Source organism: Phaethon aethereus (genome assembly GCF_964289735.1).
Source record: "Phaethon aethereus genome assembly, chromosome: 1".
Taxonomy (NCBI): domain Eukaryota; kingdom Metazoa; phylum Chordata; class Aves; order Phaethontiformes; family Phaethontidae; genus Phaethon; species Phaethon aethereus.
The window spans coordinates 63805319-63832802 of NC_138575.1; the positions used below are offsets into that span (position 1 = coordinate 63805319).

A 27484-nucleotide genomic window follows, 5' to 3' on the forward strand; every position below is an offset into this window, starting at 1 on the left:
CCCCCTTTCCCCTCTCTTTGCTCCCCTCACCGTTTGCCTCTCTCCAACCTTGTTTGGGTTTACATGCTGTGTCATTAAATTCCAGACCAGTAACTGCTGCAGCCTGTCTCTAAGCACTAACATGCTGCTTTTTAGGCTGAAAATTAGACATGGGGTTAATTTCATTCCTGCAAGGACTCTGCCTTTTATTTTTCTTTACGTCCAACTCAAAGGATGCTTTTGGCAGATGCGTAGTGGAAAAAGATCATGTTTGCTCTCTGCTTCCTCCCTGCGCTCCCCCCCCCCTTCTCCGCTCCCACCCATCAGTCATAAAGCAACACAGCCCGGCCAAATCCCAAACCGAAAGCCAGACAAAGCACCCACACAGCCCCCACTTCCATTCAGCAGAAATGGGCCGCTCGGGGGTAACTCAGGATCTACAAGTAGGCCAGACAGAAATAAACAGAGTAAACAAAGAGTATCCTGTCCGAGCAGAGAGGGGCTAAAGAGAGTGATGTCTTTCATTGAAATGCAAGGCAGGGATACGAGCACGCAGCCAAAAGCATCACTGGAGCTTGCTAGGAGTAATCGGAGGAAAGCAGCGCATGACCACGCCATTACAGGCACCCGAAGCACATCACCCAACTGTACGCAGGGCGCAACGGCGTACCCCGCCTACCAAGTACCAAAACAAGGCAGCCAACCCCCCCCCCGAAAACAGGAGAGACGCCAGCCCCAAGGCCGCGCGGCACCGCGCTGCTCCCCGGAGGGCTGCGCAGGGCGCGGGGCTCCCAGGTACAGTAACAGGCGACCAGAGCCGAGCGAACGCCGGAGCCAGTGACACTTAAAAGCAGCGTAGCTGCCTTTTTAGAAAGGGGGTGGGGGAGAGGGGGAGAGAAGCACAGCATAGCCATAGCAACAGGTCAAGTGTTTGCCGCAGTTCTTCAGGAGGAAGGGTAACGCAGCGCGTGTGCCTTCTCGGTTTTCAGAGCGTTTGTCACGTAATAAAATCATTAGCCTGGGAGTTAAGAGGAGAGTTTTGTTTAGGTTTTTTTGCCCCGCCGAAGCCCATGCAGATCCATGCGTGGAAGTCCATGCTCTGTGTACCCTTGTGTCTTCCGTTACGAGGCTATCGCAAACAAATCTCATGTTTTTCCACAGACTGGCAGGAAAAATGCAGTACGTGGAGAGGTGGGGGAGCAGTCAGGAGTTTCTAGCAAAACAGAGGTCTGTCTGCTGCAAGTCTGCTTGGTTATTGGGAAATTGAACATGCTGCTTTTTTCTTTTCTTTTTTTTTTTTTAAACAGCCTAATCATATTTACTATTACATCAGACTTAACCACCACAAATTGTTCTCATGCAATGGAAGAATTTTTAATCTAATATCTTGGACTCAGATAATTTCCCAGCTGCAGAACTGCAATAATTTCATATCTTCTCATTTCTGAGATAAGCTGATTAACTTGGATATGTTTTAGTTTCAGGGTGCGATATCTCCCTTTATTGTACTTGAGAGAGAAGGGGCAACTCATAGTAAAATAACTTTGTTTTCCCCAAGTCTCTCCCAAGGAGATAGGTCTTTCCTGTTGCGTTTCCCTTAGCCCCTTAACTTTCCATACTTCCTCTTCCTCTCAGAGACACTATATTACAGCAACTCTTATTTTACTCAAAGAAAATGTATTGTACAAGAAATCCCTGAAATAACTCTTTCAAAAAAAATCTCATGGAGAAAATAAGTTCTTGTTTAAAGTATATTTGAAAGTGTATTAAAAACCCCACAGCCCAGCCCTATTGGCCAAACCCTGCTTGCTTGCATTGTTCATTTGTTTTCAGGCACACTGACAGAAGAATAATAATAGCAGAAAAAGAAAAGGATGATAAGGCCTGATACTCTGTTCACATATACAGCAGAGCAAAACAGGAATGTCAGTTCACTTCAGTGGAAGTGATTTACACCTAAATAATGGAGGAGACAAGCAAATCCTTGAATTTATGCTGTTCTAAATTGAAAACCACTGTTTACTCCCACAATTTTTTCAAGACCTTTTGATATTTAATGTCTTTTCTTAAATCCCCAGGTCCTACATTTACTTGATTATGTCAAAGGGACTCCCCTCTCACCTTTTTTCCTTAACTTTCTAGCAATCGTATTCTAGGAGGAAAGCCTGAAACCATGAGGTGAGGACACTTTTTGGACTGAAAGGCTGTATATGTTGTTGTGTCTTGATCTCCCTTTCTCTTCTAGATCTCACCGTTGTGCAGGGCTTTTCAACCTGTGTTGATTTGCAGAGCAAATTTGGCACTGGAAACGTATAAATTACACACACGCAGATTCCCGTACAGCACATATCAATTCATTCCTCTTAGTCACCATTCATGAATTCCTCCGAAATAAGTGTTCATGGGTTGAAAACCGCTAGTCTGATGATTTAGTGGGAGCGTGGCTTGTGTGTTTTCCCCAAAGTAGCAAGAAGGAGCTGGCCTATTTAAAAGGAGATTCTCTAAAAAGCCAGTTCAGTAAAAGACGTGGTTGCATAAACATGCAAGTGCAAGAACTTCTTAACATTATAGATATAGCAACAGAACAGATCAGCATTTTGCTACTTCCTATAAATAAAAAAGAGTAACCTCAGCCCCCAAAAAAACCATTGCTCGTGCACAGTTAAACACCTAAAACCATCCCCGTCCCCAGGAAGGTGACGGGCAGCCTCCAGTTGTCCCCTGCTAGGGAAGGGAAAGTGGAAGCTGTCCTCTACTGACTGCAGTCAGAGCACTTGTACCCCTGAAAAGGCTTTCCTAGAGAGCAGCCTGCAGTGTAAAAGCAGCCCTCCTATTACCAACGTGTTGCTACAGGCACTATTCCTAAGAAAGCAGCCACAGGAGCAGATCCAGAAAACATGGCAAAATATATGAGGTAAGAAAGAAAAATTACAAAGAGCCTGGACTTATCCCTGCTTGTTCCTACCATCAGTGATAGGACTGTAGAGAAGATGGTGAAACATAGTGCTGGACATATAGCCTGATGGGGACCTGTGGTTTTGCATCACTCAACTTTGTTTAAAAACCCTGTGTGGAATTATTAATTCTTGGTAGTCCGAGATACAATTTCACAGCTACCTTGAACTTACTTATTTTTTCCTAAAAGTTAGTAAAATCAAGTTTATCTTTTCTTCATTAGCCTGCTTTAAGTGAATTTAATGAACGCAACTCTGGTAATGAAATTTGCCTAACAGATGGGTCACAAAAACTTTCCACTCGTACACTGGTACAAGGCAAGCCTATCCACAACATATCAAAATAACTTACTGTCCAGGCACCTTTTCCTACAGCAAGTGTTACCTGGTGACTAATGATAACTGGATTTTGTCACCAAAGAGCTACAGAACGAGTAGCTTCATGCCATCCAACTGAATTTAAATCAGAAGAGTGAGGATGAACTGGTCTGTATTCCACACCATCAGCATCCCCTGTATGTTAAAGTCACCCTGTCAATTCCGGTTCAAATTAATCAAGAACACATCAAGTCTGCCTTTTATGTTATTTTCTAAATGAAATCAGATGTACATGTAAAACTGGTATTTAAATGGGTTTTACCAAATTACGAGTCAGATATTGACAGAACAATCACCATGAAGACCAAGGTAAGAGGCACTATATTCTCATTAATAATTCATATCTCAGCATGCATATTGGTGACCATGCACTTAAACGAGGAAATTAGGCAGCAGCTGGAGTTAGCCCAGATTTCCTGAAAAGTTGTTGGACTGCAACAGAGACGCACTAGAGAGATCTTACTTTAAGATGCAACCAGAGAAATGGCAGCTCCTCATTATTAAGAGGATTGACCCTCAGAAGCATTACTGAAATTGAGCAAGGAACAAAAAAAAGAACAGTGTTATCAGACTAATGGGATGGGCAAAATAAACAAGGGAAAGAAATTTGGAGGCAGAATCCCAATACTTCCTCTCCCTCTTCCCAGTCCAGGACAGCAACGCTGAGGGCACAGAGCAACAGAGTTCAGATGTACCTAATTCCAGTTACTGCTTAGGAGCAAGCAACATTACAAGCTTTAAAATAAATGTGTACAATCAGCAAAAGCACAAACAAACAGAAAGGTCATAGGAGCCAAAACCACTCAGAACAAACCAGTTGGGGCTAGTTAACATAATCTGCTCTATTCACATAACTAAGTTTGTTTCACTGAGGGCATGAACTTTCTTGGAACAGCTCAAGTAATTAACTGCGGGAGCTTACACGTTTTCTTTCCCTCAAGTTTATTTTACCCTGAAATTATTGCTGCTTGCACACAACTGCTTCTGCCAATTCACTCAAAAAGCAAAGTTTTGCCTGTTCTTTCCAAGGAGATCCTTGAAGAGATGGTACCATTGAAGCGTAGGGGTCCCTTCAATTCCTCCTGCCTCCTATCCGCTCTTTCCATCGCTTTGGATAGATACAAAGAGAACCATAACTTACCTCACGGAAAAAGAGCAGGTTTCCAATGAAAGGAAGAGGTGGAGGATGTCGGATCCCTACTTTGATTAGTTTGGAGAATGCAGAGGTGGAGTACCTGAAACAAATAAGGTAGCAAGTTAATTTTGTATCTTGTCATGATAGGACTTACCATAGTCATTAGTTCAGATGACTTCCCTGGATTCAAAGAGGGAGATGATGTGTTCTGTCTTGGCCAGACAGAACTGCCAGTACGGTGACGTTGCTCAGCAGCTCCTTAGTTCACAGAAATAAATGCAATACACTGGTGCTTTAGAGAGGGCAAAAGAATGAAGGGACTCAAACGCAGGCCTGCAAACTGAGCAGCGGAAATTGAGAGCTGCCCCTCTTCCCACAGAGGGTCTTGTAAGTCAGAAGTGACTCTCTAAAGCTACGTGAGGTTACAAACAAGATCAAAATAGGCATTTGGGTTTTGACTACTGTGGCACAGCTGGGAAGGGAACAAGACAGATCTTCAGATTATTTTCTTTTTCTTCCATCACTGCTACCTATACAGATCACAGAACAAGAATTCAAACTAGTCTCAGTTGTGCATGAGCCAAGACACTGTCAGTATGTTCAAGTCAAGCCTAACATTTGGGCCAGATATGCTGATTAAGTGATTTTCCAGCTGCCAGTCAGCAAATTAAACAAAGATTAAAAAATACAGGGAAACAAAACCCAGACTGAAAAGCTTCATGCATCCCTTGGTTCAGATGAAACTGTGGCATGCTGACAGGGACAATACTGGAAATAAAGAAAAAAGAAAGACCCAACCCCAAAGTCCTTTTTTTTTCTCCCCACCCCCTTTCTTAGTACAAACAATGGATTTAAGTCAGTGGACTTCAATTAGTGAAACCTGAAAGAGCAGGAGCTAACAGCAGCAGCTTTGATTAGCCAACAACACTATAATACTGAATATTGTCATGCTGAACACTATCACCAGGATCAACAGGGCCAAAGATCTTTAAGATTAATAAAGACCGTGTCTATATTAACACCTTAGCTAAGAGCAATACATAGTGGGTTTTGGTGGGGTTTTTTTGATTGTTTGTTTTGGTTTTTTTTATAATACAGCTTTAAAGCTCTCCCCCTGCATGACAGTGCTATGTCTAGGGCAGTTTTGGCACATGCAACCACGGTTTTTAGAGAGGAAACCGAACTAGAAGCTCTGCTCCACTCCATTTCATACCAGGGCAGGTGTGAACTAATGAGCGGTCCTTTAACCTTGAACCCCGAGTACAGCAAGACTGTTTAGTCCTAGGGAGCAAATTAAATCTAGCCCAAAATAAAAACTGAACTGCATATAGTGTAAGGGTCGTAACATCAACTGCTTTAGTCTGTTGAGTCTGCAAGTCATCTGAACGACATTGATAGACAGCAGAAGCAGCACCCTCAGATCCCAATGGGCTGACTCCCTCTTAACCCCACTGTGCAGCCCTGTTGACTCTGAAAACTACGCTAACCCACTGCTACGACCTGGATCTCTCCTCCTTCAGGTCCAAGAATCAACACACGCCTCACTTGAAATGCCCTACATGATGCAGGCAGGAATATACTGGTTTAACCTAAAGGGCAAACAGCACACAATTCCCGGGGGTCAGGAAGGAGCGGGGAGAGAAGAGAATAAAGGACCAGAAAAACGGTTCTTTCCTCCAGCAGGTGGGAAAGAAAAGAATGACACTGAAATGGGATATATAAAATTAAGAGAATTAAAATCTCACATGACCAGCAAAGCAGAATGGGATGCAAGTATGAGGGTAGTAGCTTTTTTGTACCTATATTTCCTGAGAAGATTTCCTGCAGCACACCACCTATTCTCTTAATAGATTTTCTTTCATGAAGATGTTTTACAAAAATCATAATCAGAAGATACAGATTTCATCATTTTTAAATAGCAACAATGTTGTCGGGTTTTTTTTTAAATGGGGAAGTACAAACCTTCACAAACACAAACCCTCTCAATAGAAATGATGTGTCTTCAGGCTATGCAAGGGCACTATTTTAATATTACATGGTATTGTGGAATAAAGGCACAGAAGTCAACATTTACTACACATTTTATACATATTATTGACTTTTTGGTCACTTAACTGCTTTAAAAAAGTAAGAGTTTTTCCTTATTGAAACAGCTAATACTCTTGGGGGAAAAAAGTGTTTTAACTTCAAAACAACAAACAGCCTACAACAGTACATTTTCTTCCCCAAAGAGAGGATTTTTTACTGTTGTTTGAGATCTTCCTGAAGTGTCTTTGTGTCATAGCAAAGTCCTTATCTTCAGTATGTAAACAGTGGAAAACATGAAAATCTCTCTCAGTGGAAACCCATCAATTTTGCAGCATTTTGTCCTGGATGTTTTCACTGTAAAAATACACAGCAAATCACAACTGTAGCCCAGCCTGGTGTTTTAACTGCTAATTTCACTGGAGACTGGACATGCTGTAGACCCCTGGTCTTCATGCACTGCAAAGTGAAGAGTGACTGCAACAGAGCCTTATGCTACACAATGTAAACGATGTGATCACCAAGTATTTAAAAAGGACAACTAATGCATACAGTGTGCCCAGTTTCACAAGGCAAGAAACACCCAGACTCTAAAGACACTTTATGCTTAGATGAGCAGTTAATCTTTGTCATCTTCTGAACATTACTGGCAGCTCCGTACAGCTGAGGATTTGCTTTCCTTTTTCCCCTAATGTGGTTTTCTCCAACACTTTTTATTCAGTTACATTTGAAGTGGGTTTTCAGGAGGTAAGGAAAGGCAGTTTACAATGAGATGGGAAACAGAAGCACTGTGGTCAAGCTACATGTTGAAATATAACAAGAAAAGAGTAGGGCCAGCAGGAAAAAAAGAAATGTCATCAATAAACACATCTAGCTCTATGATTTCACAGTATTTCTGGTATTGTTGAAATATCTGCAGTTGTGCAGAAAAGATGACCATATGCAAATGCTTCAAGACTGAGGGTGCTGCATCCACAAAAGAAGGAAGATAGAATCATAGAACAGTTTGGGTTGGAAGTGACCTTTAAAGGTCATCTAGTCCAACCTCTCCTGCAATGAGCAGCGACACCTTCAACTAGATCAGGTTGCCCAGAGCCCCATCCAACCTGACCTGGAATGTTGCCAGGGATGGTGCATCTACCACCTCTCTGGGCAACCTGGGCCAGTGTTTCACCACCCTCAGTGTGAAAAAAATTTCTTCCTTAGATCTAGTCTAAATCTACCCTTTTTTAGTTTAAAACCATTACCCCTTGTCCTATCGCTACAGGCCCTGCTAAAACATCTGTCCCCATCTTTCCTATAAGCACCCTTTAAGTACTGGAAGGCTGCAGTAAGGTCTCCCTGGAGCCTTCTCGTCTCCAGGCTGAACAACCCCAACTCTCTCAGCCTGTCCTCACAGGAGAGGAGTTCCATCCCTCTGATCATTTTGGTGGCCTCCTCTGAACCCACTCAAACAGGTCCATATCTTTCCTGTGCTGAGGGCTCCAGACCTGGCTGCAGTATTCCAGGTGGGGTCTCTCCAGAGCAGAGTAGAGGGGCAGAATCACCTTCCTCAACCTGCTGGCCATGTTGCTTTTGATGCAGCCTAGGATACGGTTGGCCTTCTGGGCTGCAAGTGCACATTGCTGGCTCATGTCCAGCTTTTCATCCACCAGTACCCCCAAGTCCTTCTTGGCAGCACTGCTCTCAATCCTTTCACCCCCCAGCCTGTATGATACCGGGGGTTGCCCTGACCGAGGTGCAGGACCCCGCACTTGGCCTTGTTGAACCTCATGAGGTTCACCCAGCTCAACTCCTCAAGCTTGTCCAGGTCCCTCTGGATGGCATCCCACCCCTCAGGTGCATCAACTGCACCACTTAGCTTGGTGTCATCTGCAAACCTGCTGAGGATGCACTCGATCCCACTATACCATTAATTAAGATATTAAAGAGTACTGGTCCCAAAACAGACCCCTGCAGGACATCACTTGACACCAGTCTCCGTCTGGACATTGAGCCATTGACCATTACCCTCTGGATGTGACCATCCAACCAATTCCTCATCCACCCAACAGCCCACCCATCAAATCCATCTCTCTCCGATTTAGGGAGAAGGATATTGCAACATTGCAGAGGTAACCTTGACTGTGGCCATTTCTAACGTAAACACTTATGTTCTGCAACCTTAAATATTATTTTAAGAGCCTTTTTCCCCACATCAGCAGTATTTCAGCTCATTCCCACCATTTTGGGTGGGGGAAAGAGGAAGGAGGGATTTGGGGGATTCTTTTAAGAAGAAAATTAAAATTGTCCTGTATAACACAATGAACATCAGCAATGCATGAATATGACAGCTTCATGGCACAAACCTTTGCCTTTTCAGCCAGAAGCAACTGATAACTTGAACAGGCTAATTTATGTGATTCAGCTACTCAGCACACCCATGACACACACTTGGACAGTAACTCAGAGCTGTGTGCTAAGCTCAGTGGGAAAACGGTGGCCAAGTTTTGTTGCTGGGAAGGGGATGTGGACTAGAAGCTGGAAGAGTGCAAGCAGGCAGGGTTGCCTTGTAGGCAGTCACAAGACATTCGTCTGGAGAAGCTGTACATCTAAATGAAACAGTTCTGAGCCTGCCTCCTCACCAGCAGGAAGTCTTATTTCTCACTCTGCCACTTAACACACTTCTGTTTTAATTTATCACAAAAATTAATCTGATATCAAGCAAGCTCCTGCTGTTGCTGTGGGTGCACACTAAGGGTAGAAGACCAGTCAGTGGACTAGAAGGGCTAAGTCAAATGCAAAATCTAGAAAGAGAAGAGATACTGAGAGTTGACCCAAGATGACTAAAGACATGGAACAACAACTGTATAAGGAATAAGCAAACTGCAGACAACTGACTCAGGGTAAGACTAAATATATTTAAGACCCTACATGGCTTAGAAAATAATTAAAGAATTATTACTCACGATTTAAAAAAAAATACACAAATGAATATTCAGGTGGCAGGATTAAAAATGAAGCACTTTTCCAAGTAATCAGTATACTAACTATGGAACTCCTTGCCATGGGATGTTATCTATTCCAGAAGCTTAAAAAAGTGATTAAATAAATTAATGAAAAAAAAAGCAGCAGGCACTTTTAATTCATGAATTTAACAAATGTAAGAGAGACACATGGAAAAGATTAAAGGGAACCAGGGAAAATTAATCAAATTTATTTTCCTAAGCAGGGAACTTGTCTGTAAGCTTCCAATAGCAGAATAAGAGTTTAGAATGTTATAAAAACCTAAAAGATAAAGCCTCAGACACTTTAGTTTTCTCAGGAGAAAGAGAGGAAGGAGTCTTTGTGCAAAGAGACAGGCATGAAAAAGGATAAAACTCTGATGGCAGCAATATTTACTGGACAATCTAGCACATTCTCACTCAAAGGATAAACACACCCTAATATTTACACATGTAGGGCTTCCTGCACAACTATTAATTTAAAACCCTGGCATTATAGTTTGAACAAAGTGACAAGACATCAAAAGAAACCAGAGGAACAGCAGTAATGAAGCAGATCAATAAACAATTCAATAACTCTTTGAAGATGTTCAAATGGCCTCTCAGAGCTAGATGCTCTCTGTATATATTAAACACAACTGTTAAAAGAAAGTTCACATGCCAAATACATTCCTGTAGGCCAGCATGGCAGATTTAAGCTCTCCAAAATATGAACTTCTCTCCACAAAACACTATGCAAAAAATAAGGAGAAAGAGTTAAAAATCAACAGATAAGTAACATAACTTGTGATGGATATATAATCAACAGAACTAGCCATCTCCTCAGGCAGGTCAGTACTACAAGAAAAAGTATTATACAGTCTAACATTAAGTGCAATCAATTTGTGTAGCAGATAACATTACAGAGTTGTCTATTCTGCATCATAGAGTTCAACATACCATTGAAATTACCCCAAATTTCTCTCAGAGAAAGTGTGTCATTCCTTCTACATGTAAGTAATGCACAACCTAATAATATCTAAAAGCTATAAACTAGGACACTGGGAGATAAAAAAAGTGATGTTATTTAATCTCATTTTTGGGAGCTGGGAGGTGCATTATTTTGGAAGACTGAGTGGGAAAACAAAGTATTTTGCTGAGATAATGGAAATCATTCTTGCCAAACAAGAGATAATCATCAAGAATTTTCACCTATTTGCCTCTATTTACATATACCCATACCAGATCCCAGTTAACACCGGGATGTGTTTTGCTCACAAAGTAGTGATAATACACAAAATAATGGCAACCTCCCCAACATTACAGTGATGGCTCATATAAAAATATACAAGCGTTCCTGGGAGCACTCACCAAAACATTGATATCATCCTTGGGCTGGCTACAGAGTTAGATTTTACGCTCTTAGCCCTCTCTGGGAAATTCTACATTACAAATATTGCAGCAGGGTCACTGGAGAGCTGCCATCACACAAGCCTTTCCTCTAGTCTGATGGTCAGGATATTTAAGATTGAAAATCATTATCTGGTCCCATTCTGATAGAGAAACATGCAGAACCCAGGTCTTGCAAGTGGGCAAGTACTGCAGCCAAAGTGACTACCACCCCAGATGGATACAACCATCTCTGGTTATTAGCTCCAGAAAGCATACTCACTAAAAGAAAAACAAAACACAAAATTAAATCACCTGTCCGTCCCCAAAAGACAGGTAGGTCCTGAAGCACGCTCACAAAGCAGAAGAGAGAAAAATGGTGAAAGTAAAACCCTCTTATAACCTGTTCTAACTTTGGTCAAGAAAGGTTACCAAATAGCCCTTTCCTGTTACCTAGCAGTATCCCAGTGAAGATTGAGGTTTTTACTGAAAGGAAACACACCTGATTGTGTAGACTACTGGTCTCAGAGTAAGGAATTATTACTATTCCTCAAAAAAAATACAGAACATCCACAAATATAATTTCAATACATTCTAAAGGCAAGTTTCAAAACAGACCTTGGCTGCTTTGGGACAATGCTGTTTGAGGACTGCAATTTCATTTTCAAGCTCAAAAAAAAAAAAATCTATCCTTTTTAACTGTGAATTTGTACAGCTGACTACCAGTTTCAGAGAGAAGGAGAACTTCCATGTAACACTTACATGCACTCCCAGTGTTTTAATTTTTACATAACTGCGCAAGAAAAAGACATTACACACACTTTCACCATCTGCCTCCACAGGGGGAGACTTTTCCAGCTGCAAAACCTAAATGACCATAGGATTATTATTTCACTAAAACATTTGCTAATGCACCAGGAATAATGTGCAGGAAAGGCCAAATTATATGCCCAATGTGAAATTTATACCTCATCTATCTGCTAACAATGATTTTTTTTTAATCCATACTGTTCCAGTCTGCTGAACAATTTTTGTAGCGTCTCTTATCTTAGGAGAGTCGATAGGCTCAAGGGAGGGGGTGTAATAAGACTGCAGGTTGTCACGGTGTGTTTAAAGTTTTGGGGGTTGCTTTGATTAAAAAAAAAAGAAAAAATTAGCAGTGAATCAAGGCCAATTAAATGAAAAAGCCCATACAGAAAAGCAATACGCTTCACCATGCTCCAGCGTAGCCCTGGGAGAGACAGATGGTCTGTACAGCAGGCCAATGACAGTATTTCATCACCTCTCTCAGAGTGCAGCCCCTTCACACTGGGCGGTGACTTTTCCAAATAAAGAGCAAAAGAACAAGAGTCATAAATCCACAACTTCAGCCCTTCATCGTTGGCTCAACACCTTTAGACAAAGTGATGGAGGTCAACAGCAGCAGTTTGCCATGTCCTTACGGCAACATGCATCCTCGAGAAACAAGGTAGGACCTCCACACCACGTGGATGCATAGGGTGGTCTCCTCACCAGGAGCGTCAACAGCAGACTTGAGGTCTGGTGCATGTGTATGGCCATACACGATCTCCACAGGAAGCCTGGGTCAGAGCTGATAGCTAAGCTCAGCTCATGTCACAGCCCTGCTGCCTTAACCACAGTCCAAGCCTTCCTTTCACTCCCTAGGACCACTGGTACCGTATCTTTCCTAAGGACCAATTTCCTCTTCCCCCTTTTTATTCACACGGATATGGTAAGGCACACAGTAGAAAATGGTACCACTGCAAGGCGATAAATGTTCTTGCTTCAGCCAAAAAGACTGAAGCTTGCATAAACAGGTGCATTGGTTTCTGAAAAATGTGTTTCTAGCATAGTAAAACTTTATAAAGTTTTTTTTCTTCCTCTCCACATAAGTGCATATCTTAGTTTTGTAACTGGACATTTTAATTGCATAATTAAAGGACATGAAGTTCCAGCCTAATTAGTCTTCCTAGCTGTTATGCAAGTTCATATCCCAGTGAGGCAACTCCGTTTGCAGAAAACATGGCACCTGCTTCTGTTTGCATCTGAACCATTCCTACATACCAGGATTCAATGGATAAGGGATGCAGTTTCACGTTCAAATGGAAGGATGAAAGTCTGCTTACGAGACCTATCATTCTGGCTTTTGACTGACATAAAGGAGGTACTCACTAGGTCACTGGCCCATTATTTCATTGGGTCAAAAAGGAGTTGCAATGCTATGGTGGCTGCATTCCTGAAATCAAGTAGTGATGTGCTGTGCAGGCAAATCCAAGTTGTATTCCCACTTATGCATATGTACCTCAGCTGCCTTTCATTTTTTAATCCATGCATTTCTAATCTATCAGACAACTCGCTTGATGTCTGTTGCTGTTAGATTTTATTGTTCAGGTCTTGCACCACATTCCTCAACAGCAACAGCACATACAGAGCCTCCCGGTGCTATTCAGAACCACAGAATCACAGAATCACTAGGTTGGAAAGGACCTTTAAGATCATCAAGTCCAACCATTAATCCAGAACCACCATGTCCCCTAAACCATGTCCTGAAGCGCCACATCCACACGTTTTTTGAACACTTCCAGGGATGGCGACTCCACCACCTCCCTGGGCAGCCTGTTCCAATGCCTGACCACCCTCTCGGTGAAGAAATTTTTCCTAATATCCAATCTAAACCGCCCCTGACACAACTTGAGGCCATTTCCTCTTGTCCTATCGCTAGTTACTTGGGAGAAGAGACCAACACCCTCATCACCACAACCCCCTTTCAAGTAGTTGTAGAGAGCGATAAGGTCTCCCCTGAGCCTCCTCTTCTCCAGACTAAACAACCCCAGTTCCCTCAGCCGCTCCTCATAAGACTTGTGCTCCAGACCCCTCACCAGCTTCGTTGCCCTTCTCTGGACACGCTCCAGCACCTCAACATCCTTCTTGTAGTGAGGGGCCCAAAACTGAACACAGTATTCAAGGTGCGGCCTCACCAGTGCCAAGTACAGGGGCACAATCACTTCCCTACTCCTGCTGGCCACACTATTCCTGATACAGGCCAGGACGCTGTTGGCCTTCTTGGCCACCTGGGCACACTGCCGGCTCATATTCAGCCGGCTGTCAACCAGCACCCCCAGGTCCCTTTCCGCCGGGCTGCTCTCCAGCCACTCCTCCCCAAGCCTGTAGCATTGCATGGGGTTGTTGTGGCCAAAGTGCAGGACCCTGCACTTGGCCTTATTAAACCTCATACAGTTGGCCTCTGCCCATCGATCCAGCCTGTCCAGATCCCTCTGCAGAGCCCTCCTACCCTCCAGCAGATCAACACTCCCACTCAGCTTGGTGTCATCTGCAAACTTACTGAGGGAGCACTCAATTCCCTCATCCAGATCATCTATAAAGATATTGAACAAGACTGGTCCCAGAACTGAGCCCTGGGGAACACCACTCGTGACCGGCCGCCAGCTGGATTTAACGCCATTCACCACAACTCTCTGGGCTCGGCCATCCAGCCAGTTCCTCACCCAGCGAAGAGTAAACCTGTCTAAGCCACGAGCCGCCAGTTTCTCCAGGAGAATGCTGTGGGAGACGCTGTCAAAGGCTTTACTAAAGTCCAGGTAGACAACGTCCACTGCCTTTCCCTCATCCACTAGGCGGGTCACCTGGTCATAGAAGGAGATCAGGTTGGTTAAGCAGGACCTACCCATGCTGGCTGGGCCTGATCCTTTGGCTGTTCTGCAGATGCCCTGTGAGCACTCTCAAAACCAACCGCTCCATAATCTTCCCTGGAACAGAGGTCAGGCTGACAGGCCTGTAGTTCCCAGGATCCTCCTTCCGGCCTTTCTTGTAGACGGGCGTCACATTGGCAAGCCTCCAGTCTTCTGGGACCTCCCCTGTTAACCAGGACTGCTGATAAACGATGGAGAGTGGCTTGGCAAGCTCCTCCGCCAGCTCTCTCAGTACTCTTGGGTGGATCCCATCAGGCCCCATAGACTTGTGGGTGTCCAGGTGGCTTAGCATGTCCTTGACTGCTTCCTCCTGGATTATGAGGAGTACATTGTGCTCTCCATCCCCGTCTTCCAGCTCAGGGGGCTGAATATCCTGTGGATACCTGGAGTGGCTATTAAAGACTGAGGCAAAGAAGGCATTAAGTACCTCAGCCTTGTCCTCGTCCTTGGAGACAATGTTCCCCGCCATATCCAGTAGGAGATGGAGATTCTCCTTGCCTCTCTTTTTGTTGTTAATATATTTGTAAAAACATTTTTTATTATCCTTTACGACTGTGGCCAGACTGAGCTCTAGCTGGGCTTTTGCCTTTCTAATTTTGTCCCTGCTTGACCTAACGAGATCCTTGTACTCTTCATGAGTTGCCTTCCCCTTCTTCCAGAGGTGATAAGCTCTCCTCTTTTCCCTGAGTCCCAGCAAAATCTCCCTGTTCAGCCAGGCCGGTCGCCTTCCCCGCCAGCTCTTCTTACAGCACATGGGGACCGCCTGCTCCTGCGCCTTTAAGATTTCCTTCTTGAAGACTGTCCAGCCTTCCCGGACCCCTTTGTCCTTCAGGACTGTCTCCCAAGGGACTCTCTCAACCAGTGACCAGAACAGGCCAAAGTTTGCCCTCCGGAAGTCCATGATAGCAGTTTTGCTGAGTCGTCTCCTTACTTCACTCACAACTGAGAATTCTATCATGTCGTGGTCACTAAGCCCAAGACGGCCTCCGACCACCACATCTCTCACCAGTCCTTCTCTGTTTGTAAACAGCAGGTCCAGCAAGGCACCTCCCCTGGTGGGCTCACTCACCAGCTGCATCAGGAAGTTATCCTCCATACACTCCAGGAACCTCCCAGATTGTTTCCTCTCTGCCGTGTTATACTTCCAGCAGATGTCCGGTAGGTTGAAGTCCCCCACAAGAACAAGGGCCAGCGAATGCGAGACCTCCGCCAGTCGCTTATAGAATGTCTCATCCGTCTCTTCATCCTGGTTGGGTGGCCTGTAACAGACTCCCAGCAGGATATCTGCCTCATTGGCCTTCCCCCTCATCCTTACCCACAAGCACTCTACTTGGTCTTCACAATCTTCGATTTCTATGCAATCAAAACACTCCCTAACATACAGAGCCACCCCACCGCCTCTCCTTCCCATTCTATCCCTTCGGAAGAGCTTATAGCCATCCATTGCAGCACTCCAGTCATGAGAAGCATCCCACCATGTTTCTGTGATGGCAACTACATCATAGCTGTCGCGCTGCACAATGGCTTCCAGCTCCTCCTGTTTGGTGCCCATGCTGCGTGCATTGGTGTAGATGCACCTGAGCCGGGCTATAGATTTCAACTCTGGCACGTTGAACCTACCCCTAGGTTCAACTCTAGTGAGCCTGGTTTTAGCCCCTCCCCCCTCCAATTCTAGTTTAAAGCCCTCTCAATGAGGCCTGCCAGCTCATAACCAGCTGATACAAGGACTGCATGGAGTCACAGCCTGCCCTAGGAAAAACAAAGTTGCTTCAAGAGGCTCAACACTCCCAATGCTTTTGGGCCCGAGACACCTTCCTTGACTGAAGGCGAGGTGGGGAACGCAGTCCTTCCTCCCTTTTTGAGACTAGCCTGATAGCTTACATACGGCAGGATAGCAGGCACCAAAGCCTAGACAAGAAGAGTTACTGGAACAAACCTCCAAGCATCCTCCCTCCTCGTAGTCTCAAATGAGCAGTTCCGACAGGCTGCAGGGAAATTCATCTCCCTTTAGACAGTTCTGCATAAATGCAGACAGACCTCATGATTACATGCCACATGGAATAATTATTTTATTTATTTAAAGATAACACCAGGGGGCCACCATCCAGCCAGTGCGCTGAACGTGGCAGAGGTCCTGCCGACCAGAAACAGATGTGATTAGAGCACCAGAGATCATTTCATAGTGTACAGAGAGCCTGAATTAATGGTCCACAGCCCAACTTTGTTCTGGCATTTCCTAACTTGTGTGTGTTTGACTTTACAACCTCAACACTGTGCCTTTAATGTAATTTTCTGTGCAAGTTCTCAGGCTGTTTTTTTCTTAAAAGCTCATTAAAAATCCATCACATTGCATCATTTTGCATCCCCAGGGGTCATCAAAAGACCCTAGGACTACGGCAGAGACCTTTGCCAAGTGAGCTAATAGCGGAGCTGACAGGAGCAGCAGGTTGTCTTTCACAGAAGGAAGCCGAGAGGCACAGCCTGCCAGAGGGTCTCTCTCTCTAATACTTCCTCAGACAAAAAACAGCAAAATTGAAGAGTTCCTAAACCAAAATGCTAGGCTCCTTGCCGGGTGGGTGATGACACCTCACTGGTGAGCCCTCATCTGCTCCGCTGGCAGCACTGCCACATCCCCACTCTTCCTCATCCATGGTCCTGCCACCACTCCCAGCCCCAATCTCTGCTTCCCACTTCAGCAGACCCGCACTGCTGCCCTCATCCAGCCTCTGCCTCACCTCCTGCTGCGAGGTCCCCAGCCGATCCCTTCCCAAGACAGTCCCATGTTGTTCTGTATCAGCCATTCCCCATCCTCCACGTAGTGATTTATCCCAGGACCGCTGGCACACATTCCCTCCTTTCTTACCACTTCGACACCCGCAGCACACAACCCTTCCCACCTCCCCGACAGCGCCGCACACAGCTGGTGGGTGAGTCGAGGGGAAAGGGGCTGAGGAGAGGTGAGACAGGCTCCCTGCCTGCAGTTCTCCTGCCCAAGCCTCACTGATGCTATCGCACAGGGGATCCGTCACAGAAAACGCTTTTCTCAGTCTCTGTAATTGGAACAAGCCGAACTGCTCTCAGGGACTTGCTGCCTGGTCAAACCTCAGCACAGACGAAGGGTGGGAATATGCTTAGCAAAGACAGAATCAGAAATATTAGCTTAAAATTTGTATATAAACATAAGAAATCCAGTGAGTGTGTGCTAACTGCAATTTTTCAAAGACTTACAATTTGCCCAAATTTGCATGAGAAAGGCAAAAAAGTACATCCACTGACAGAAACCACCTCATCTCATCAAATACTGAATCCCTGCATCAAAGCCAATATAAAAATCAAACACCACCTCTAAAGTGTAATGAAAAAATAAGCTAGAAAGATTCCTGAAATAAAACTGTTATTTTTTTAGCCTTTTTCTCAGAAATTATAGAGCTCTTTTTAACAGAAATTTTTCAATAATTCCACCTAAAGGCAGATACCAGCCCTGAAAAACTTCAAGCTCAGCTGCTTACAGTTTGATAAAGCAATAGGCAATTGAAAATAGAGATGTATGATGGGAGCATCACAAAACATTAATTTGTGGTCCTCTCAGACCCGCCTATAATTAAGTATGCCAGATAAAAATAAAGGAAGTGCTGGCTTTCAGTCTGAGAGTGCACATAACATCTCAACTCACAGCTAGTTATTTTATGCAAGTTCTAATCCATCATAGTAGGGGGGTGACAATGACAATGTTGTCTGACCCTTAATTACAGGAAAGATGCTATAATACTGTACAAACCAGACAGCCTATGATAAACTTGAAATTAATACTGGAGACTCTGCCTGCTCCCCATGACTTGAAAGCTGGGAGTGCTCTGATGCCACAAGGAAAAAGGATGCCTCCTTATTTTTCTTTTTTTTTTTTCCCCTCAGATTTTCATTCCTCTGTTTCTCCCATTTTCCATCATTCCCAATTACAAATAAAAACACAACTAAATATTAAATTCCACTTCACACACACACACTTCGTTTCCACATCATTCGGGTACAGAGGAGGCACAAACACTTCTAGAGGAGTGATCCCATTTCCTGGCAGGTGGCTGAACCAGCCACATGAAGTAGCATAGAAGGACCCACTGGAAGCGAGAATGCTTCAGGGAAAAAATGACAATCTGCTACATCACGAAATAGCACTGGTGCTGACTGCAAAGCCCCAGAATTAAACCAGAGAAGCTACCATTCATGCATCTAAATCGTCTGAGCCCAGAGCTCTGTGTTTTGCTGCATTGATTTGATACCACTAGAATTAGAGTGGAGGGTGTCTGGAGCTCCCTTCGTGAAAAGCAAAGCACTGTGGTCACCAAGAGACCAATTTCTGAAGGGAAGAAGAGACAAGGCTCCTGCAGACACGAAGAGTGAGTGGAAGTACAGGAGTGGGGTTCAAAGGCTTGTGGAAATACAGAAGATAAACTCAGCCTCCTCCTTTCATTTGCACCTTATTCCTGACTTCTTAAGTACCTACAGACTTTCCTGTTGAGCACACAGGAAAGAGGAGTAACTCAGTCCTTTTCTCAGTGTGAATTCATCTTGTAAGAGACAAAGTAGATAGAGCAAGGAACATGCATGACTTTTACTCCCTACCCCAGCACTAGAATACCCGTTAGCAAACAGAGGCACGAGACAGGAAGAACAGTGAAATTATTCCAATCACTTTTCAGTGTGCTTGAGCAGTTGATGACGATCACCAGCCCGAGTAAGCTATCGTGGGCCACTGACAAAGGCTGATACCTACTACAAAACAGAAGGTAGCTGAATAGATGCCAAAGAAAGCCAAAGGAAAAGCAGAATTTCAAACAGACTGGATGAAAGGATCACAGGAAGCAAACTTCAAGGAGAGTCTCCAAATTCTAAAAACTGCCTAAAACAAAAGTGGGCTCAAGTGTTGCACCTAAGTACCATTCAGATTAAAAGCAAAACAAAAGCAAGTGGGGTTTCCTGGAGCTCTCAATCACCCGTTCAAGCCCTAAGGAGACCAAACAACCAACTACATGCAGGAATAACACCACTAGTTATGCACAAAGTGTCAAACCCACAGCAGACTGGACTGAAAGATATTTTCCTTCTTTAATCACTGAAAAATGCAGTAACACCGTGCATGACTTGTAAAACAGCAGATTGGACCATTCAGACAGAAATAATACTTTTTGAGCTGACATGGTCCTCTCTGGGCTGCCGGTTATAAAAAAAGTGCTTGTTACGCATTGTCTCATCTCCAGGCTGCACTTCGAAATCCATTCTGGCCATTCCTCCATGACACAGACAAATTCCAATCCTGAAGAATAATTCTCTCAACTTTATAAAGAAACCCTTGTTCCAGTCAGATAATTTTCATGTAGAGGCTGACATGGAAATGGCTTTCCTGGAACAGCGTTGGTTTGCATTACTCTGTCACAGCACATGACAGCTTACTCCGCAGCCTGCTTTTCTGGATCTTCCATCACCCACACGGCTGCAGTCCTCCTCTCCATGAGGGAGTTGTCCTCATGACAGGAAGAGCTAGTTTTAATGAAGCTCTCATATTGGTCATGTTCTTTCTCAAAGTGTTTATCTGGCAGGCTCCTGGATGCCATTTGTAATCATTGCTCTCTGCTAACAAAGCAAAGTCCGTTACCGTCGCCTGCTCCTTTGACTCTTGGGTTTTTAACATCCCACATACCCTTCACAGCATCTCTGAAAGGACCTGCTATCGCACCCCCGTCCCAGCTCACCCTCCCTCCTTCAGTGAAACAGCTCCTGGCACATGAAAGCAAAACGCTTCAACGCCTCAACTGCAAATTCACCGAGACAGCGACCATCTTTCCATTACATCGCGCAGCCTTCACGTGCGCAGCGGAGCCCTGATCTTTGACAGGGGTTCATAGCTCCTGCTGAAAGGAAAACGATAAATAAATCATCATTATGGGGTCCCCTAAAGCGGGGGGAAGCCTGCGTGCTGTCATTCCATTACTTTTTAACTACCACAATGAACTAAAATTCCACCAGGAGGTAACGATAGCGAGTCATTACCGTGAATGATTCGCCTTCAAAGAAAGGCAAGAGGACAGCTGAAGCCCAGAGAAGCCAGTTTTCTTCACCCTCTCTACAAGCGCCTGGGTACAGATCAGTGATACTTTCCAGAGGCAGAACAAAGAAAGTAGATGCTGATACACAGAGGCTTTAAAAGAGATTAAGAAGTTGATAAAAATAGAAGGACTGACCACAGAATTGAGATCAAGAGCAGGAGAGAATAAGAGCAAGGTATGATACAAGTTACAGAAATCCTGGCAGGAAGAAAGAGGCTTGTCAAAAGGAAAGGGTCTCTCAGCCAGTCACTCTGAGCCACAAGTAAGGAAGAGACTCTGATGCAAGGAAACAGGTTCATTAATTATTACAGTTGGATTTGTGTATTTCTTGTGTCAGCTAAAACAATGATAATTTTTTTAGGCTCATTACAGATCTGCATCATTATTTTCAGCTTTAGTTTGTCTCTAAGGAGCTAACCATAAGACAAAGCTGAAGGTCTGAAGACAAATACTTTTCCTTACTGCTGGGCAGGTCGAGTTTAATGCCTGTCCCAAGTGAAGCTGGACTGGAATATCCAATCATGGCAAAAAGGCAATTGATAAAAATCCTTGAATTGGTGGAATACAAAAAAGACACTCAGGAAAGCATTAACACAATCCACACAAAGCAAGTGTAGTAGTGCACAAATCTTATATACCATGTGCCAAACATAGCAATCTGTAAAAAGGTGACCCTCACTGGCCAGTACCAGAGCTCTGAAGATAAGCTTTAATTTTAATGTCTCCCCCAAGCGGTAAGTGAAACAGTGGTTGCAATTGAAGGCCCAGGTAAGGCGATGCCTTCCCATACTGGCATACCACACTGCATAGCAGCTGCTTTCTGTACTTACTCTGTCACTACACTAGGAATAGCTAACTCAAGCTAAGGTACTTCCAAACGCTTCAGGAAACCACACTTCTATATTTATGTATACATCCATACACGCTCACTAAACCTGTTTATTTCCCCACAGAACAAAATGAATATTTAACAGTTTTGTATGTTTTGGATACCGTTCATTTTTCACAAGGGGTTCTGTACCTCATGTTTTTATTCACACTGAGCATCCATCTTTCACAAGCCTCTATCCGTTGAAGGTACTCTGCAGCAGAGGTGAGTTAAGACGACACCCTGCCGTTGCGCCTTCACACTAGCCCCCTTCAGAAAGGGTTGTTCTCCTCCTCCGTGGGAAGCTCCCGACCTAACAACACACAGGGAAAGCCCAACATGCAAGGCTGAAGATTTTCTATGCTACAGTTCAGCAGTCACAGTTGTTTTTGCTCTCTTCTACTGTTTGGGCTGTCTGCTGGAGAACCTAGCCTCTTTCAACCTCTCTTACTTCAAATCCATGCAAAGGGCCAGAACTCGCCACAGCCTAAGGACCCGCAAGTTGCTGTAAAGGCTCTCTGCTGTGGCAATTTCCCTTTCCTCAAGATAAAAATACAAAAAGATAACAAACCTCAAGTATTCTTGGAAGAGGAAAGAAGAAAGTGGAAGTTACGTGAGGAAGGAATCAAGTGGCTGCCTACTTGAGTGGTTTAAAAGATTGATTGGTTTCACTTTTGCATCCACAGGTATCAGTATTTGGACAAACAATAGTTGGAAAAAGCATTTCTTAAACTTATGCAATAGAAAAGGTGCAATTTGTAACTGAGGAAAACATGAGGCAGCATCCTGCTGAAGGGGAACATTTTCAAAACTAAGTACTGTCACATAACACACACCTAACAAAATGGCTAAGATGCTCTGTACTAACAATACTGATTTTTAACAAATCCTGGAAAACTAATACAATTTGGAGCATTTGAAGGATTGTCAGGATAATCCCAAAATGTAAAGGGACACGAGGAAAGCAGAGGTAATAAGGCAATTAGTGTGACACCATCCTTACATAAAATAATGGAACTATCAGTTTGCGATGCCATCAACAAGGAATTCGATGAGAGGCTAAAAATGTAATTAATGCTTTTCAGTATTGTCAAACAAGCCTTTCATTTTGGGCTGGGGTGTGGGTTTTTTTGGCAGGGATACAGGTAAGGTTGACAAATACAACTCTTCCAATAGCATCTACTTGGGCTACTCCAGTGCGCTAGAGTCACTAGACAACATCTTGCCTAAAAGACCTCACACTATGTGGAGAACTAACCTGACACCAAACTAGACAAGCTAAAAGTTGGCTCAACACTTGGCCACAAAATGTGGCCGATAACAGTGACATGTTAATTAGCAGGACTCTTACTAGGAGGATTTACAGGGATAGTTTCTTATTCGCTAATAAAAGGAATCATGAGTTATAGTCACTTAAGTCTGACACAGATTTTCAGTGCTAAGGAACGTGTCCACAGATCTCTGTCTGGCATCCTGCTGCCATAGAGCCACTGGAGTGGCCATGGGACTTGATGTTTGGAAATCTGTCCCAGCAGCTATTTAACAGCTGTTGGGCATCACACACCACCAGCAATGGCCCCACTCACCTGAATTACGACAAACCCAACCTGGCTGTGGCATTCATATGGCTACAGTTCATCCAGAAGATCATCTGTTAGAGTAGGGCTGCAAGGAGGCAGCCGAGACAACCCGAAAGCTCCCTGCAGTTGAAAAAAGTGGTTCCCTTCCCCGCTACCACCCACCTCCACATATTCCCTCTTGCTGCTTTCCCCACGTTCACCTGATCCCTGCCCGAGCCGATGCAGCCACTAAACCAGCAAACCAGCCCAGCAGAAAGGAACTTATTTTGCTGGTGGTTTTGTATTTAGAAGGAGAGGGAAGGGTGCCCACGAAGTTAGCCAGATAGGTCCACCAAGGAGCTGAACGAGTGCCGGAGTCAGCACCAGCAAGTGGGTAATGGGAACGGGAATATCCCTTTTGGCAGCTGCGAGCTATTATGTCAGCTCAGTCACGATGTGAAGTGTTTCCCTTAGACACAGCAGCTCTAAAGCACTTTCCTGGCAAAGTTAACCACTGACACAAAGATGGGTAGGATAGCACAATGCAACGAGGATAGGCTGCAGCTAGAGCAGGGACGTGAAGTCACCTGGCAGCCTGATGATACATCTAGGAAGCAGAAGCGCAGATCATACCTCCAGGTTGGAAGGCTCTGCCTGGCAAAGGGTCAGACATATCCTCAGTCACTGCTGCGATTAGAGCTGGAAGCATCTAAAAAAGGGGCTACCAGGCAGAAGTGAGGAAACAACACATAGAGCGTAGGTAAGACGACTGTGCAACTGTTACACGCGGTCCCGTTCAGGAAAGGTGTGGGAGTACTGGGTGGAGCTCTTTGTAGAAAGACAAAAGGCTTTCTACAAGCCTTTCTACAAAGGAGGCTTGCAGAAAGAGATCTAAGGATGAGGAGGAAAAAATAAAAGATTGAGCAGAAAGTCGAGAGGTGCCTTGACTGCTGCCTGCACATACACAGAAACAAGCTCCGACAGCGAGCCGCTTTCCACCCTCCCTGACAAAGCCAAACCACTCACGGAATAATAGACATTACAGAAATGTAAACCTGAATTCAGATGCCATTTCTTGGGGTGGAGGGCATGTAAAATTAAAACCGTTCACCAAGGAAACCAGTGGACTCACTGCAGCTTTCAGAAAAAGATTCCCCTTCCTTTTTTTTTTTTTTCAAAAAAAAGAAAAAAAAAAAGAAACAATGAAGCAAAAAGCCGCAGCACTTCCCCCTGCAAAGTCTAAAGGAAAATGCACAGCCTGAATACACAGGAAGTCAAAGTAGATGGAAGCATAGCTCATTCTGGTCTATAAATAAACAAGTGATTAACTATTGCTCTAATTGTTGTTTGCTATCGATGAAAGGACTATTTTCTTCTTCTTCCATCAGGGAGGGATTTGTGCTACCAATACAAATCAGTAACAAAAATCACAGAACTGGCCCCTTCCACACCAATACAGTCACACAGCTAAAGACAGCAACAAAAAGGCTTTGGCTAGAAGTTGCCCACAACTTATCTGCAAAGACAACTACTTTGCCTCTTTGCTTAGGCTCCTATTTAAAGATACCAAGCCAGCTAACAATTAGCCAAGCAGTCCCAGACATGTTTAGGCTTTTCTGTGTTTAAAGGTTTATTAGAATCTAGCACTTGGCTTTCATTTTACTGCCTTATCCTACCACGCAGTTTCATTAAACATGTTTTAGTCTGTAGAGCTTTCTATCTAAAGACAACACAAAAACCTCTGTGAGGAAAGACAAGTCTCCCTTCCTCACACCAAATAAAGCCTATCTGGGAAACCAATCATCCCACAAGTCTTCCACTTTTAAAAATATTAATAAATAAAAAATAATCATCATAATAAAAAAACAGGCACCTATTGGGAACAGTGATTCTTTGAAGGAAAGGGGGAAAATAACAAAAGAAACTCTTCTACACGTGCTCAGGGGAACGTCTATTATTAAAGGACACAATCACAGACAGAGATGCAAGACCATAACATAGCCACCATTTTGAACCTTACAACCACAGCACAACATTGCTGGAGGATTTTGCGCAACCCTCTGGACGTACAGAGGGATGAGCACATGTGGACGCATGAGCAGCTATAAAGAACAGTTTCTAACTTACAGTAACCGCCAGTAACCTAAAGCATCTTTTAAGGAAGGAGTAAAATAATTGCAAAACCTACCATTTTAAGGTCAGTGCATCCAAACACATTCTTCAATAAGTAGAGCACTTTCTAAAAGACATATTGATATAGCAAACCTCTAACCAAGTCTCCTCTTCAACATAAACCGAGAAGCAAGTCATTCTTCTAACATGCTCCTAGATACTAGGCCTCATAAGGTATATTCTCAACTTACTTCAAAAGATGAGCATCTGGAAGAGGCCACATATCCCTCAACAACCATACTTGCACCGCTTTACCACTCTATAAGATGCAGGCTGGATAATTATTCCATTAGCAACATATAATGCACCTGAGACTTACTACTATGGCCAGGCCACCTGTAGGCTTAAACCACCTGAAAATTAAAGTTGTGTTATTACTCTTCTCTCCTGACAGATCAGAGCGAGAAGAACGGTTGCTTTTTTGATTCCGAAACAAGTCTATTTGAGTGGAGTTGTATTTTATGGCAGAGCATAGCCCTTCTTCCTACAGAGTAAAGCAGTACAAGACTGACCTGTGATGTTAGAAACCCGCATCTGAGAAGGAGAAAGGAAAAGAAGAGTTTGATGGCAGTACATGGATGGTGATGGGACAAAATTTGGGTTACCTGAAGTGCATGTGACTGAGCTTAGACAAAGAGGTTTTTACAGTTATAGCTGCTGGCATGTTGGCAAGAGGATAGCTGAGCCTCTTACTTGCCTGCACCTGGTTGGTGAAACATTGCAAGGAATAGATGGGAGATGACTCAGAAGCCCTTATGAAACATCCTCGGACCAGTCATCCAAGGCTACGGTGGTTCCTGTTGTTCCATTAGCAAGTCGTGGCTGGTGATAAAATAGGTTGCGCGTCTCTAAAACGGCGCAAGCATGTGGTAGTTTTTGTTTGTTTTTAAAGATAACTTAGCGCTTATGAAAGATGGTATGTCAGCTCAGGCAGCCGAGGCACCCCGACTATGCGGTAATTACAAGCACCCGTGTTGGGGGCTGCTCTGGCTTATCCACCTTGCCAGCGAATTGGCCGTGGTCTTGTTTCTGTTCAAGCAGCCAAACAGGAGTTCTGCACACAACTGGTACGCCACAACTCTCAGCTTAGAAAGTTCTTAAACAAAACAAACTTTCATGGAATTAATTAAAAAACAACAAGAAATAACCCAGAGGCTGCATATTCCACATCACATTATCCTCCCTTATTAGAAACGTATTTCAGTGTTTCCCTCATTATAAAAGAGAGAGATTATGTAGTTTGCATTGCTGCCTGCAGCCATGTTTTTCAAACTTGCATGTCAAAAGACAAAGCTCCTAAATCTACATTTAGCTACTCAAATAAAAGGGCTCTATCTTAATCAGCCGTTGCACACAAATTCTCCAGAAACAAAGGGAAGTTGCAAGCACCCACATTTTTTGGAGGGGAAAAAAAAAAAGAAAAAAAGAAATCATCGCATTATGTACGCATAGGTGTCCAAATACAGACACCTGAGAATAGCAGAGGAAAGAAGTTTTGACCACAAACAGAAGAGTTAAGATGACAGAAAGGTCCAGCTGAAACTGCTGCTGTACTAGGAACGCAAGGAAGAAACACCAGTGTATAGAAGGAGTGGAAAACAGACGAGGGGAAGGATGAGGTGAACAATGATGGATTTGTTAAGTGTGCATCTTAGAAAGGGGGCCAGGACTTCGAGAGAGCCCAGGGAAAGGGGTGCCCCATGTCACCGAAACACAGACCCGTAGGTCAGCCCCAAGAAACGCTGAGTCAGCAAGAAGCAGACTACTGCACGTCTGCTGTCTGCCTTGCAAGGCAACAACTAAACTGTGGGGTTTGCCCTACCTGTTCTGTGTATAAAATTTCTTTATCCCTCAAAAGCTGTAATTTGAAGAGTAGACACACAATTTTCACACAGCTGAGACACACAACTGTCTGTACAATTTCACCAAGTGCGTGCCTACATAAACCCCTAATTATCGGCACTGTCATGTATAATTACTCAGTCTGAACATGTAGTAATCGTAAATATGTGAATGTTAGGTACAATTCATACATTCAATAGCATCCTGTGTTTATACACAATAACTAAGATCACACGCTGAAAGGGGCAAGCAAAATAAACAAAAGATTTAGTCTATATGTCACTTATGCCTAGGCCTTACATGAAAAGAGTAAATTCCTTCCTAAAATATATAATCAAGTGTTTTCTGTGTTTTTTCGTTTAAATAATTGGACACAATGCTTCCATGGCCTGAACTAATGACAGAAATT

General features: G+C 43.9%; 1 protein-coding gene across 1 annotated transcript in view; it reads right to left on the reverse strand.

The window, feature by feature from the left end:
• Positions 1–27484, reverse strand: part of TBXAS1 (thromboxane A synthase 1) — a gene marked incomplete at both ends in the record, with an annotated part of 233929 nt that overhangs the window by 172507 nt on the left and 33938 nt on the right. The window contains one exon of the mRNA XM_082013978.1: positions 4453–4546. Within this exon, the coding sequence (XP_081870104.1) occupies positions 4453–4546 (94 nt within the window). The remainder of the gene's footprint in view (positions 1–4452; positions 4547–27484) is intronic.